Source organism: Sus scrofa, chromosome 3, assembly GCF_054392235.1.
Source record: "Sus scrofa isolate SSC_HxYL_T2T_F1_AM1 chromosome 3, Sscrofa_HxYL_maternal_Yorkshire_Landrace_v2.0, whole genome shotgun sequence".
Classification (NCBI taxonomy): domain Eukaryota; kingdom Metazoa; phylum Chordata; class Mammalia; order Artiodactyla; family Suidae; genus Sus; species Sus scrofa.
The window spans coordinates 127,401,080-127,415,649 of record NC_139385.1 but is presented as its reverse complement, the minus strand read 5'-3'; the positions used below and the strand labels follow the sequence as shown (position 1 = coordinate 127,415,649).

Genomic DNA, 14,570 nt, shown 5'->3' with positions numbered 1-14,570 from the left:
CCAGCACAGAGGGCTTGGGCAGGAGACTCCTCCACTGCCCACCTCAGCAGGGCCTGAACTCCAGGTTCAGGGAGATGGTCTTCAGGCGGAAGCCTCCACCTTTATTCCTGCCCTGGGAGCCTAAATGCCGTCATCACCAGGCTGCTCCTGTTGTCGCACGGAATCATGAGGTTTTTAACCTGCGTCTCTGGAATCGCTTTACACTCTACCTGACAATTCTGTTACTTTGGGTTACAAACAAACTTTTACAGCTGTGTAACCTTTAGTCGACAAAGACTGTCAGATCTGAATTCAGCAAATTACACTCTTCCAAACTCCTGTAGCTGAGACGGCCCAAGGTGACAAAATCCAGGAGGGGGGTAAAAGCTGTGAGCTGAGGATGCTAAAGAGCTAGCACGGGAGGCCACTTAAATTTCCTAGGTAGCCAGTAATGTCTGCCTTACATGACATTTTAGAAAAACAAGCTACAATAATGTCACTGCTAAATTAACGCCATTAAAGAAAAGCGATTATTAGTGCTTAGAATTATGGGCTCTAGGAAGAAGAATAACACGAGCCGTACAGCATCAGAGTGGTGGAGTCCCAGCTCTTAGACTCAGAACCCAGTTTGAAGCCCAGCCTCACTGCTTCATGGTGGTACAGTGCGTTACTTAATTTTTCCACGGCTCCAGTTCCCCATTTATTAAGTGGAAATGATGCCCAGCTCTTCAAGAGAGTGAGGGATTAAATTAAATACAGAGACAATTAATAAAGGACTTATAGTAGACTGAATAACAGCCCTCCGCAAGATGTCATCATCCCACGCCCAAAACCTGTGAATACGGTACCTCACATGGCAAAAGGAACTTGGTGGATGTGATTAAGCTAAGGACCTTGCAATGGGGAAATGAATCTAGATTATCTGGATGGACCCAATACAATCACAAGAGTCCTTCGAAGAGGGAGGTAAGAGGATCAGTATCAGAAGAGCTATGATAAGAGAAGCAGGGAGAAAGAGAAAAGACAGACAGACAGATTTGAAGACACTACTCTGCTGACCTTGAAGATAGAGGAAGGAGCCACAAGCCAATGTAGGCAACCTCTTGAGGCTAGAAAAGGCAAGAGAAAGGATCTTCCCCTAGGGCTTCTAGAAGGAACTGAGCCCTGTAGACTCTTGATTTTGGACTTCTGACCTCTAGAAGTATCAGATAACAAATCTGTATTGTTTTATGCCACTAACTTTGTAGCAATTTGTTACAGCAGCCAAAGGAAACTCATACAGGATTTTTGAGCCCACTAAGTTATCACTCAGTGGTCCCCAGTACTAGTACCTGCTAATGAAGCTGATAATGATTTTTTTTTTTTTTTTTTGGTGGCCAAGCACGCATTAGATAGCTTCACCCCTTCTTTGAAATCCTAACAAAGAATTTTTTCTCTCTCCACTTGGTCATGTCTATCCTGTCTCCAAGTAGCCCATTGTTTTGGGCAGCTGGGAGATGGCTGGAAAGAGTTTCATTCTCAGGTGGACCTGAAATCTGCCTGGGCCCTTCTGCTCCTGACACCTGTTCAGGTAACTGCTTACAGGGCTCAGCTAACCTCTGAGTCTGTTCAGGGCTCTGGGCAGCTGAACAACATCACCAGCTAGTGCCACCTTCCAGTGTTTTTCTCAGTAGCTGTAGCTGCTGCCTGGCCTTGTGCAGGGGATGCTTCAGACGCACATGCTCAATCCTATCGTAAGTTTCATTTCACACCATTACCTTTAGCTTAATACTTGAGCCTATTCTTTGGGCCTTGTTTATGCTAACCAATGCATTCTCCACATGTCATCTTGAAATGTAACTATTTTATATCTGCCTTACCAATAAAAATATCAGCTGGAACCAAGACTGTGGCCTTTCACTAGAAATGTACTTTCATACTGACATTGATTAGCATCTTTGGGTATGTATTACCCAAATATTAGTCTGCAGTTGAAATTATTTTATCTTGCACACAAATTTATCATGCGATTCCCTGACAAATGCCAACCTGAGGTGTGTCTGCCTCTACCATGGCTAACACAATTCCCTGACATAATAATCTAGCAATCCTTTCACAAAACAAGGAATACAGTTTCCTTGTTGTGGCTTGCTCTTAAAGAAGCCACGCAGGCTTCTAGAGAATTCTCCATTTTTCATATGCTCACAAATCAGCCTTAAATAATCAGCTTAATGAGGGTGAATAGGATATGCCCACTTTTACAGTGTGCAGAATCTGTTCCCCTTTCTACTAATAAAAGCTATATTTTCCCATCTCTAGTGTTCCATTTTCTTTCCCACTCTCCATGTTTCTTAAAGATAATCAGCAGAGGCTCTACAGCTTCGATGGTGAGTTGTCTCTTCTCCCTGGGGTGTAATTTGTCCTGGCCAAGAGACTTGAGCTCATTTACAGCAGGCTGGTGCTTGTTATAATCTCTTCACTCATCTTGAACCTCAATTTTCTCTTAGCACCGTTTTCTTTTTCTTTTTAGTCAGGAGATTGTTCTCCTTAGCAAAGAAAAAAGGAGGTCAAATTCTGCTTTCTTGGTGTCATTCTAAAATGCAAATAGCATCACTTTACTTGGTCTACCCTAAACCCATGAGTGGCTGGTTCCTTCGCCTCCAGCAGTGGTTCTCAAACTCCTCTCAGGTGCTTATTAAAAATGCAGATTCTCCAGAGAATTCCCCTCTCAGAGGCTGAGTCAACTGCTCTACCAGTTAGGGTAGCAAGAGCTGCAAAAACAAACAAACCCCAAATAATACAACAGATCAGATGCAATAGAATTTTATTGCTTATTTTCTTGAAGTCCGCAAATGGGTGTTCCAGATCAGCGGGTAGCTCTCTCCAAACATAATTTCAGAGGCCCAGACTTCCTGGGTTTTGTTGCCCTGCAATCTTTAACATGTGGCTTCCAAGATCCCTATGTTTGCCTGCATCGACATGGACAAGAGCATGGAAAGCATGCAGGGCAGAATTTAATGGGTCAGGACTGGAAATGGCACATAACACTTCCACTCATGTTCCATTGATACGAGTGCCGCTAACTGTAAAAGAGACTAGGCAATAGGGTCTAAGTGCAAAGGAGGCCAGAAGATGCAGCCCAACTGCAAAGGACACTAGGAGATGCAGTCTGGCCCAGGAAGAAGAGAAAATGGTTACGGAGAACAATCTGCTGAGGTGGGTGTAGGGTTAGACTTAGGAATCAGCCTCCCACATAATCCTGCTGTAGGACCCCACTCTGAACAGCACTGCCCTGTGCATCCCCAGTGCACAGCCTTGTTCAAGACCCTTGAGAGGAAGGCTCCTCTTTCCACTCTAGCCCCGTTTGCATTCTCCATCCTTCTCTAATCATGTGAAGCACTAGCAGCTTCCCCAGCCTAACCTGTGCTTGGCAATTCTTGTTCTTCCTGCCCTTCCTCCTATCGTTTTTGGCCATATCCTGCACATCCTAAAGGACTCAGCTCAACTGTAATCTCTTCTGACCCTGATCCAGCTGCCCCCAGCTGGCACTGGCAGTGCCCTTTCTAATGTCTCTGTTCTACCTGTTCTGAATCTCATCTCGGTATTGACCATGCCTTTGTTTACCTGTGTGTCTTCCCATTAGATGGGGAGATCCTCGAGGGTAGCAACCTTTTCTTGGTTATCTGTGTATCCTGAGCACCTGGCACTTTACCTGGTACACAGTGGCACCCAGTAAGAGTTTGCTCCACAGAAATCCATAGTATTGGACATCTTACCACAATCACCAATCAGATCCTCTCTTGACTTTCTGCTCATGTCAAATAAGAAAAGTTTTTTGTTGTTATCCTGTCCCTTTTGCTGCCTTAATTAATTAGACCTAATTAGGTGTGTGTAACTCTACAATACATATGCCCCTTCTCCCCTTCTGCCAGCGGCACTCAAAGGTAACTTTCCCATAGTCACTCTGGTTTCATCAACACCCACTGCCACCTGACTACTCCTCTCTAAGAGCATTAGCAACCACATATAAAGAATTCTATCAACAAGAGTTCTTGACCCAGCTTCCCTTTCAGATTCTCATGGAATGTCCCCTAATTTCTTGGGGACCTTGAGAAGTCTGAAATCCAGTACATACATCCTACCATGCACACTTGTCCCCACTCTGTTACCCATAGAATCTAAGATGATTATGTGGCTCCCAACATTCTCACTTCCCATATTCACAGCCTATGTCCCTTTTCAAGTTAAACCTCTGTTTGTCTATGTTGTTTGTCCAAAATTAAGTTATAAAAGACATTACAGCTTTTGTCTTGGCCTCTCTCTCCCTCCCGCTCACGTCACTTGCTGCTTAGGGAGAAGCCAGCTACCATGTCTTGAGGCAGCTCTCTAAAGAGACACACAGGGCAAGGAACTGGGGCCTCTAGCTCACAGCCATGTAAGTGAACCTGGAAGAAAATCCTCCAGCCCCAGGGGAAGCCCTGAGATATCTGCAGGCCCAGCTGATGTCTGACCACAACCTCATGGGAAATCCTGAGCCAGAACTACCCAATGATGTTGCTCCTGGATTCCTGACCCTCTGGCACTGGGTGAGATAAGAAATGTTGCATACACTGCTAAAGGTGTGTGGCAATTTGTTACACAGCCATAGATAATTAGTACATTTGGGTTCTCCCTCATTCCAATAGGAACCTTCCAGGTCAGATTTCAGTGGCCTGAGTGGTACAATCACAGCGGGGGGTGCCCAGAGCTCACCAGTGTGAGGCACCTGTTATATGCTTAGGTAGTGAAAAGGCACAACATGACATCCAAATTCCATTCCAGTTTTGAGACTTGTGTCTAGGAAGAGCCAGCCATATCCCCTCTCTAGCCAATGGGTTGCATCAAACTCCTTACTGATGAGAGAACACCTGCCCCTCTTTCTCTAGGTCGGCATTAAAACTTTTACACTCAGGATTCATCAAGTCTCACATCCTTTGTTGTAAGGAATATATGGAAATTTTTTAAGAAAATCCAAGGCTTACAACAGTGTCTGGCATGTAGTACTAAACTAGTGTCAGCTATTATTGACATTTTCATCACTGGCACATCATTATTTCATATACTGTCACCCTCAACTAACAACTCTGCTCCTTATAAACAACGCATACACATCCACTGCCACACTTCAATCTGGTTCCCAGGAAAAACCACCTTGATTATAACGATGAGTTCATATTTTATTTTTTATTTATTTATCTTTTTTTTTAGGGCGGCACCCGTGGCATATGGAGGTTCCCAGGCTAGGGGTCGAATCGGAGCTACAGCCGCTGGCCTGCACCACAGCCACAGCAAGTCGGGACTGAGGCACATCTGTGACCTGCACCACACCCCACGGCAACATCAGATCCTTAATCCACTGAGTGAAGCCAGGGATTGAACCTACATCCTCATGGATGCTAGTTGGGTTTGTTAACCACTGAGCCACAGTGTGTACTCCTGCAACCCTTTTAAAATCTTAAATTCATTAATAGGAGTTGTCTGCAGATTAGTATATAAACATCTCAGATTACAAATACTGTTCTGACGCTTTCCAAATCCTCCTAGGTTTTTCTAAACCTGCTTATTCTAAGTTCTGGTTATTTCTAACGAAATTTTACATTAGCCATAACTCTCTGGCAAATTTTGAAATTGACCCGAAGCTGTCAAAAATTACCAAGGATTTAGACCTAAGCTAGAAGATGCCGAACTTGTTGCTTTCTAGGAAAATTCACAACCACCTAAATGAAATGTGTCTGACTTGCAACCCTTTTCCTGAATCATCAATAAGTCAAAATCTATAAAGAATTGAAATGTTTTTCTAAATGAAACCTCCTGGTAAATATTTTTCAAAGGTTAAGACCTGTGGTGTTACCTTTTCCCACGATTAGCACTGGTCTCCAAAGACTGAAGGAGAAAACTTTTATCTCAATACTACTACTTTCTTCCATTTATAACAGGGTCTGATTTCTTAAACAGGTTCTATTCAAGACATCTTTTTTGACCTGACACAAATGCACCTTCCTTTATGCAATCAGGCACATTTGCTCTTTTTTCCCTTAGAAATCCTAACCATTGCACCCGTTCATCTTGAATGCTTAGGGCTTCTAATCCCACCTCCTCTCCCTTCTGCTTCTGTCTGTTCTGTTTCATTCCTAAATGTCTCCTTCGGCACCATGTTTTAGCCTGTAAATTGCTCAAGACATCTTGAAAGTAGGTAGGTAACCAGCCTTAAATTAATAAAAATAAATTAATATTTATTTATTAATTAAATAAATTAATATGGTTCTGAACAGAATGTCTAGTAAATCCGCCACTGACTAAATATCAAAGGGAAAACCTTCACGCAGGCATCCTTTTGTAATGGAAACTAGCAAATCCTTCTGGTTTTATCATCCTGAGTTTTCATATATTGTATTTTCTTATAGCAAGATGCACCTGGACTAGATGGTGACTTTTATCACAGACTTAGGCTATTTTTAAGACCCTTAGTAAATATTTGAGTTCAGGCCCTATTGCTTTTCTCTTCCTTGTTGCCTCTGACTCCTTAGGGACAGAGCCTCAGGAGCCAATGTGTTGACAGTCCTGTTTCCAGCGGGCATGACCTCACAAATTCCTCCTCCCAGACCCACTGCACAGAAAGTGCACACAGCTCCACAAATTCTAGGAGGGATGAACATGAAGATGAAATACAGGGGCACATATACCAAAGGACCTGAAATAGCTGAGGCCGTTAGATCCTTCACCCTGCAAGATGAAATGTATCTCACACTCTGAGAGCGCCTGAAGCTTGATTCCCAACCACTCTGTCTTTGGGGAGAAGAATGAATTTGTTCCCTGGAGGAGGGGCTGCCTTTTGTTTGTGAACACAACAGGCAGCCTCGGCTTTGGGGATATGGAAATAGCAATAACTCCTGAGACAGAGCCCTGGACCTCGCCATGTTCGTGAGACGGCTGATGAAAATATTTGTGGCAGAGGCTCTGCACGGTGGTTCCCCTGCTGCCTGGTGGTCCCCCAGCGCATGCGGAGTGTGCATGGTCTCAGCAGCCTGCGTCCAAGCAGGGGACAAAGAACACAAGGGTCAGCCACTGTCCTGGAGACAGTCAAAGCCGGGCCGTCACCTGCCCTGGGTGGTCATCCTCCTGCTTCTAGCCCGGGTCAGGGCTTCAACATGACCACACTAACGACATGTCCTGGCCCCAATTTCTACTGAAATCTCAGAGGGAGATGAAAGATATTGGCAACCGAGGATTCTGGAATCCAACAGGGAACCAGCTAGCCTGTAACATCTTTATTCTTAAAAACAGCTTAAAAATATGTATGCAAAGAATTATGAGGATTCAACCTTTTCTCAAAAGTCTCCAGGGGTTCCTGTCGTGGTGCAGTGGTTAACGAATCCGACTGGGAACCATGAGGTTGCGGGTCGGATCCCTGGCCTTGCTCAGGGGGCTGAGGATCCACTGTTGCCGTGAGTTGTGGTGTGGGTCGCAGATGCAGTTCAGATCTGGCGTTGCTGGGGCTGTGGTGTAGGCCGGCAGCTGCAGCTCCGATTGGACCCCTGGACTGGGAGCCTCCATATGCTGTGAGCACGGCCCTAGAAAAAGACAAAAAGACAAAAAAAAAAAAAAAGTCTCCTGAATTTTCCCTCTAGTGAAAACCTGCTTCAATGATGGAAAGAATCCTCTAACACTCAAATAAAATGTTTCTTACAACTGTTCTCCCAATCATTTGGGCCTTCCTGTTACACTCTGTCTTCTTTGATATTTTTTAAATATCAAAGGACTAAAGTGGAATTCTGGTCACTGTGAACAATTCAGCCAATGGTCATGTATCGCCAATAAATATGTACTAAGCAACTATTAAACCCACTCCTTTGACCACCATGCTTGAAGAACCACTTTATCAATGGGGAGGGTAGAATCCGCTCTCCAAAGGCACCCAAGCAGTGTTTCTTGTCAATTTGGGAGCCGGAACCATCCAGGAAAAGTGCTAGTGGCTCTGTCTAATTAGCACCCCTGCCACCTGCAAACAAGTGGTACTGAAAAAAAGGTGCTGCTTCCCCGCCATTGAGAATGCTTAAAAAGATACAACTGGTTTCACTCTGAATCTAAGACTCTAATAGTTCACTGATGGTGAAAATACATTTTCATTTTTACCCAAAGGAAATGACTGTTAAGAACAAGTCGTGCTGCAGAATCTATCAGGACGAGTCCCCCGATCCAAGGATCCCACCTCCTCTGCCTTCGGGGCCCCTGCCTTCTGCTCTGGCTGCTCTGGGCTCTTCTTTCCCATGGAAACCTCCTCATTCCCCAGCTCCAGTCTGAGACCTGCCTCCACCAAGAAGCCATCCTGACCTGCCCCAGTTCTGAGACTCTCCCCGTACCCTACAACACTTGGCGTCTTTTCCCCACAAATGAGCACTAAGTTAGGTTTCGAGGTAACAACTGTTGTTACCTTAACGTTCGTCAAGAACAAGAACCAAGTACAGGAGTCCCACCTTATCTGCAGAGAATATGTCCCAAGACCCCCAGTAGATGTAGGAAATCACAGATAGTGCCCAACCTGGAAGGTACTGGGGTTTTCTCCTATACTAGCGGGCAGGTAGTATATACAGCATGGACATGGTGGACAAAGGAAGGATTCAAGTCTTGGGCAGGGCGGGATGAGATTTCATCATGCTACTCAGAACGGTGTGCAGTTGATAACTTATGAATTGTTTATTTCTGGAATTTTTGATTAAATATCTTCAAACCAAGGTTGATCACAAGGAACTGAAACTGTGGGCGGGCGGGTGGGTGGACTCCGGTATTGCGGTATTGTATTTGGAAGCCTCAGCCCCCTTTGGGGAACAGGCAGGGTAAAAATGAGCAGAGATGAACCACCTCGTACCTTCCCTGTACTCGTGAGAGCACCCTGCCCAAGGCTGAACAGGCAGGGCCTCAGCAAAGGGCTGATTGAATGATTAGCATGTGCCTCTGCGACACATCCACAGAGCAGGGTGGCCACAGTGAAAATACAGCAGCTGTGACTTCTTACTTCCTGCTTTAATCAACACCATGGGGTTGAAATGCAGGACACACAGTAGGTGCTAAATAGATTTTTATGGATTGATTAACCACTGGAAGGGCAGTGACTTACGCAGGATTTATTAATGCTTGTGATGCCAAAGGGGGTGGTTTTAGTGGAGCATAATGTTAGAAAAACAAAACAGCAAACACAAAACCCAACCAGCAGAGAGGCTGGCTCCTGCTCTATTTATACCCACTGTGCTCCTGGAAACAGCTGTCCTCTCAGACCTGAGGGTTTCTGATGAGACATCCACTCTTGCAAGTGGCCTGTGCATCCAGTAATCAAAGAGATGCTTTTTCCCTCTTCTACATCAGCCGAATGTGTCCTAAGACTGATTTCCAATCCTGGGTCCAAGGCTGGCTGCTGATAAAGGCAAAATCAGCAACCACGGTGTCTTCTCCAAGGGAAAAGCACTGGGTTAATGACCAAAGAAACTGCTTTTGTGTGTTGAGAGTGGTGAAAAGAACCAAAGCTTTGGAACCGACCAATCAGGCTCCAATTCCAGCTCTGCCACTTCCTGGCTGTGTGATTTCAGGAGATCCTCTACCCTCTCTGTGACTAAGCATTTGGGACTGATAACCTTAATTCCACAGGTTGCTACGACCATTAACCAGGTCTTGTGGGTAGAACACCTGGTACAACACTTGGCACATTGTAGCCATTGAGTAAAGTATGGCTTTGTTGTGGTCATTATTATAAACACAAAAAAGGGAGTTCCCACTGTAGCACAGCGGAAACGAATCCGACTAGGAACCATGAGGTTTCGGGTATGATCCCTGGCCTCACTCAGTGGGTTAAGGATCTGGCGTTGCCATGAGCTGTGGTGTAGGTTGCAGACACGGCTCAGATCTGCCATTGCTGTGGCCATGGCTGTGGCGTAGGCTGGCAGCTATAGCTCCGATTTGACCCCTAGCCTGGGAACCTCCATGTGCCACAGGTGTAGCCCTAAAAAACAAAGTACATACATTCATACATACATACAAAAAAGGAGAGAAGGCCACCTCAGCCACAGTAGGCACTTTCAGACAGTCCCAATGTGGCTTCCTCTGATGCCTCTCTAGGTGACAGTAGTGGCCTTTCCAGCACCAAGTCCTTGTCTGATGGACTGCACAGATTATGGTCTATGCTCTGAGCAGGGACCGCAGGTTCCGGAGCATTCTAGCCCACCTCCCTGCACATCACAAGTCCACTCCTTCACAACCCAGCTTGGAGCACACACATGAGTCCTGACCCCAGAGCCCAGCCTGGGGCACCTCTATCAAGACAGGGAGAACTGGCCTTTGAAGCACACTCCACAGAGCTGATTTTGTGCTTCAGGGAGAAATGTTTTTGGGGGTTTGTTTGTTTGTTTGTTTGTTTGTTTGTTTGTTGGCTGCACCAGGGGCATGTGGAAGTTCCTGGGCCAGGGACTGAACCCACACTGCAGTTGCAGCCTGTGCCACAGCTGTGGCAACGCCAGATCCCTAACCCACTGCACCACATGGGAACATCCCACGGCAAAATCTCTGACCAGGGCCGAAGAAGCCCCCATGTGTAACAACAAACCAATCTCATTTACCAGGAAAAGAGATTCATGCCAACCACGCAGCATATCCCAAATGCCACAAAGCAGGGCAGTGAATAACCCAGAAGAGCCTCAGCTACCAGCAAGGTCTATGTAGAAAGAGAGATCACTTACACAACACAAAGCAGATCCAGTGTATGTCACCGAGACCCTGGGGGAACGGGGGCAGACGACATGAATGACAGCGCTCCAGATGAAATGGAGTTCATGTCTTGATCAGAGACCACGCTTCCTAAGTCCATACCCAACAGTTCCTTGCTGGGCAGAGCCCCACTGCAGGGGAAGATCTAGGCTTCAGACTCCTGAAATCTTTATTTGCATCCTGGCTCTGGGAATGAAAGAAGGGTGGGGTACAAAGGGTACACAAGCCCACTAGGATTCCAATTCACACAGCTTTTCTCATTCTCCTGACAAGCTGGCACCCCTGGTGAGCTGTTATCAAGCTCCAACCCTGAGAGCATTGCAACACTCCAGAACCAGCACCCTTGGCATCACGTGGGCGGATGCACACTCAGCACAGCCCCTCTTCTCTGATAACGCCTGCAGGGACAGTGGGAGAGTCCTTACACCTTCACCTAGGCATGTAGCTGAGGAAGGATTCTCGGAGTGCATATTTGTTTCTTGCATTCGAGAAGCATTCAAAATGATCTGTAAGCCATTACAAGTGCCTCAACCTGCCAGAGCTTAACCCGTCCCTTAGTCACAGGTCCATAGTGCCCACAACCCATCCTACATGCCCCTGCTCCAGAATGTAGCCAGGTGGATCCCACATGCTCACAGTTAGTGGACCCAGGCAGATCCTGTCAGAGAAAGGCTTCCTTCGACAAGAATGAACACGGACTCACCTGCGCCTTTGTTCTCCTCTTGGCCTTCAGCACTTGAGGCATTACCTGAGTCCTTTTTAGAATTCCCCTTTAACCCCTTTCTGCTTTCTCCCATTTACGTTACCTTCCATCACTTTTCACACACGTGTGAAGAACTGAGCATTCAAACCGCATCTCTTGTTCCCCTTCAGGCTGCTGGAGGAACCGTGGGGGCTTTCTTGCTCCCCTTCCACCTGTTTCCCCTTGGAGGCACCCTCTGTCACCCTCTCTTAAAGACTTGCCGCTTTTCCTGGCTGACCCCACCCTCAAGGATGGATTCCTCTCTGCAGTGTTTTGCCCTGTCCTCTCCTCACCCCCAGGCTTCCCACACCAAAACTTCATTCGATTTTGTTCTTTTTTTTCAGGAAAAGCAGTTCCTCCAACACCAGCGGGCCATTTCCCCGGTGTTCTCATTCCCTTGCACTGACAGTCGTCCTGCTACCCTCAGTAGATTATTATTATTTATTATTTATCAGCCGCCACACTGTACTCTGCCTTCCCACAAGATATTAAAGTAGACACAATCCGGCACTGAGTTTACAGCCAAGGAGAGCAGAGGCCTGGATTCAGACATCACAGGAGTGAGCTGAGAGATTTACCAACCGGCCCTCCCCCTGCCCTGGCGATGGGGGCGGGGCCTGGCAGAGCCCGCCCCGGGCTGGCTCCTCCCAGTTCAAGCCAAAGAGCAGGCAGCTCCCCACCTTTCCACACGCCCTCCCCAGTTTCTACCCAGGCCTCAGGCCTGAGCGGCTCTGCCTCGGCCGGTGGAGGTGGGGAGGGGAGAGGTCGAAGCCCCACAAGTCTTAACATTCCGGCTGGAGGTGGGGGATGGGGGGAAATGATATATTTACTCAGAAATTCAATACCAAACGGTGGGGGAGGAGGGAGAGGTCGGGGAATAAAAACCAGATCTCGAGAATTACCAAGGACGGGAAGACGGGTGCTGAAATGCAATGTTCTGGCATAACGGAAAAGCCCTCGCTGGGGCTGCCACCGGCCTCCAGCCAAGCCTTTCCTATCAGGGGTGCAGTCGGGGTCTGCGTAGACAGCGCGTGGAGACGGAGCAGGGATGGAACTATGAAAGTCGGTGTAGACAGTGGGAGTCCATGTAGGCATGGAAGGCTGGTGTGGCCTGACTGAGGAGGGGCTGTCTAAACAGAGAGAGGTCTTGCGGATTCAAGAGGGTCAGTGTGGACAGGAAAGTCCTTGTACACCGAGAAGAGTCGAGCCTGACAGACTAGAGAGGGCCGGTGGTCAGGATTTGCAGGGCTAGCCGTAGTTCTTCAGAGATTTGGACAATTCCTGCTCCTTACCGTGGCTGGAGTGTCATAGGGAGGGCGGAAGCTGAAAGACGATTGGACTTTTCGTTCTCAAACTTTTCTGCCAGTTTCCTCAGGTGTTGAGAGCAGACGGGGAGGTCGCTTCAGCCGCGTCCCCCAACCCTGGGCCGACCGGGCCGGGAGGCCCGGGCCCAGTAGCCGGGGCCACGCACAGTGCATCTGCCGGGCGCGGCCGCCGAGGCGGGCGAGCCGGGAGCCACCGCAGGGGGGCGGGGGCGGCGGACGGACGGACGGACACACCCGCGAGCACTCCGCCCCAGGCCGGGCGCGCGGCTGCGGGGGATCCCTCGGGCCCGGGGAGCAGCGCCGGGTGCCCGGCCGGGGGCGCCCCGCCTCCCCCACCCTCCGCCCCCGCCCACTCGGGCGCCCGTGATTGGCTCCGCCCGCCCCTGGCTGCGCGCCGAAGCCCGCCTCCCTCGCAGCTAAAGCAGACGGTACCCGGAGCGGAGCGAGCCAGAAGGGAGCATGGTCCCCGCGCCGCGGCCGCGCCAGCCCCCGCGCCGCCGCCGTCCTCGCCGCCGCGGATCTAGCTGCAGCTCCAGCCCCGGCCCCGGCTCCGCAGGGCCCGCCCGCAGCCCCGGCGGCCGCCGCGCCTGAGCGCAGCCCCCGCCCGGAGCCCGAGCCCTGAGCCTGGAGCCAACCCCAGCCCCGCGGCCGCCGCGGCTGCGGGGAGAGCGGGGGGGCGATGCTGCCGGAGCCGCCGCCGCCGCCGCCGCCTCGGTGAGATCCGCGCCGCGCCGCGCATAGCCGCACAGGCTGACAGGCAGAAGGACTGACTTCCCTCTCCGGGCATCCTCCCTGGGCTGCCGGGAGGCGGCGGCGGAGGAGGAGGAGGAGAAGGAAAGGGGGGAGAAGGCGGAGAGCAGGAACGCGAGGAGGTGGACCTGGATCCGTTTCTCCCGGCCAGGACCCGAGCGGCCCCAGCTACCGCTACCCGCCGGCGCCGTCCGCTATCCATCAACCCTCCTGCGCCCACTCTCTACCCCAGGCTCTCTGCGCGTCGGGCCGGGGCCGGAGCCGCGCGGCCAGAGGTAAGAGCCAAGCTAGGGCTCCAAGGATGCGACGCCGGGGACCCGGGGTCCTGGAGGTTGCGTGGGGCTGGGCCGGGCTTGGGAGCGGGGCCCGAGAACCGGGAACACTGGGCTCGGCTCCCGCGGCGGCGGCGGCAGGAGCCTCCCGCGTCTGGACTCGCAAGGCTGCAGGAGCCCTTGCGCCTGCGCTGCTCCAAGGGAGAAAAAAAGGGGGGAAAAAAACTTCCTGCCCCCGGGTGTGTTTGCACGGGGGCTGCCTGGGGCCAGTATCGCGGTGGTAGGGGGTGCTGGAAGCGAGTGTGACCCCCAGCCGGTGCAGCCCCCCCACCCCCAGGCTGGGCCCGAAAGCGTGCGTCCCTCTCCAAGCCACCTCCCCTTAGCGGCCCAGGGCCCGGGCTGGGCCGGGGGCCAAGAGGAGGCACCGGAGGGCTGGACCCCAGGGGCAGCCACGCGCCTGGCCTTTTTTTTGGGGGGGGGGGGAGCGCGCCTCTGTGCGGCGGGAAACCAGGTTGGGGTTTCTGCACCCTCCCCTCCTCAGACCCCGCATTTGGGGACAGGGTCTCTTCACTCAATCCCAAGTAACTTTCGAGGTAGAGGAGCGTGAAAACCAGAGAGAAAACCCGTACAGACCTTGTTGTGACCCCTCTTCCTTTAACACCTTGTGGGTGCCAGCGTGTTTATGGGACGCGGAAAGGAGAGATTATGGGGATGGTGAAGGGGCAAGGAGGT

At 50.0% G+C, this 14,570-nt stretch overlaps 2 protein-coding genes across 10 annotated transcripts in view; one reads left to right on the top strand and one right to left on the bottom strand.

Moving 5' to 3' along the window:
• The window catches only part of LOC102165540 (uncharacterized), a 1,338,477-nt gene extending 1,325,324 nt beyond the window's left edge, over positions 1-13,153 (bottom strand). For all 3 annotated transcript variants that reach the window (XR_014842476.1, XM_085019942.1, XM_085019941.1), the window contains exon 1: positions 12,784-13,153. The gene's annotated coding sequence lies outside the window, so the exon portion shown is untranslated. The remainder of the gene's footprint in view (positions 1-12,783) is intronic.
• Positions 13,154-13,239: 86 nt separating this feature from the next.
• The window catches only part of KLHL29 (kelch like family member 29), a 306,457-nt gene continuing 305,126 nt past the window's right edge, over positions 13,240-14,570 (top strand). For 3 of the 7 annotated variants that reach the window (XM_085019781.1, XM_021087787.2, XM_085019784.1), the window contains exon 1: positions 13,491-13,841. Coding sequence is in view for 3 of the 7 variants with exons in the window: in XM_085019778.1 (XP_084875904.1) it covers positions 13,276-13,357; positions 13,624-13,841 (300 nt within the window). In the remaining 4 variants the exon portion in view is untranslated. Of the gene's footprint in view, positions 13,358-13,490; positions 13,842-14,570 lie in introns of those variants that run through there. The other 4 variants (XM_085019780.1, XM_085019779.1, XM_085019778.1 and 1 more) reach the window with 4 other exon arrangements.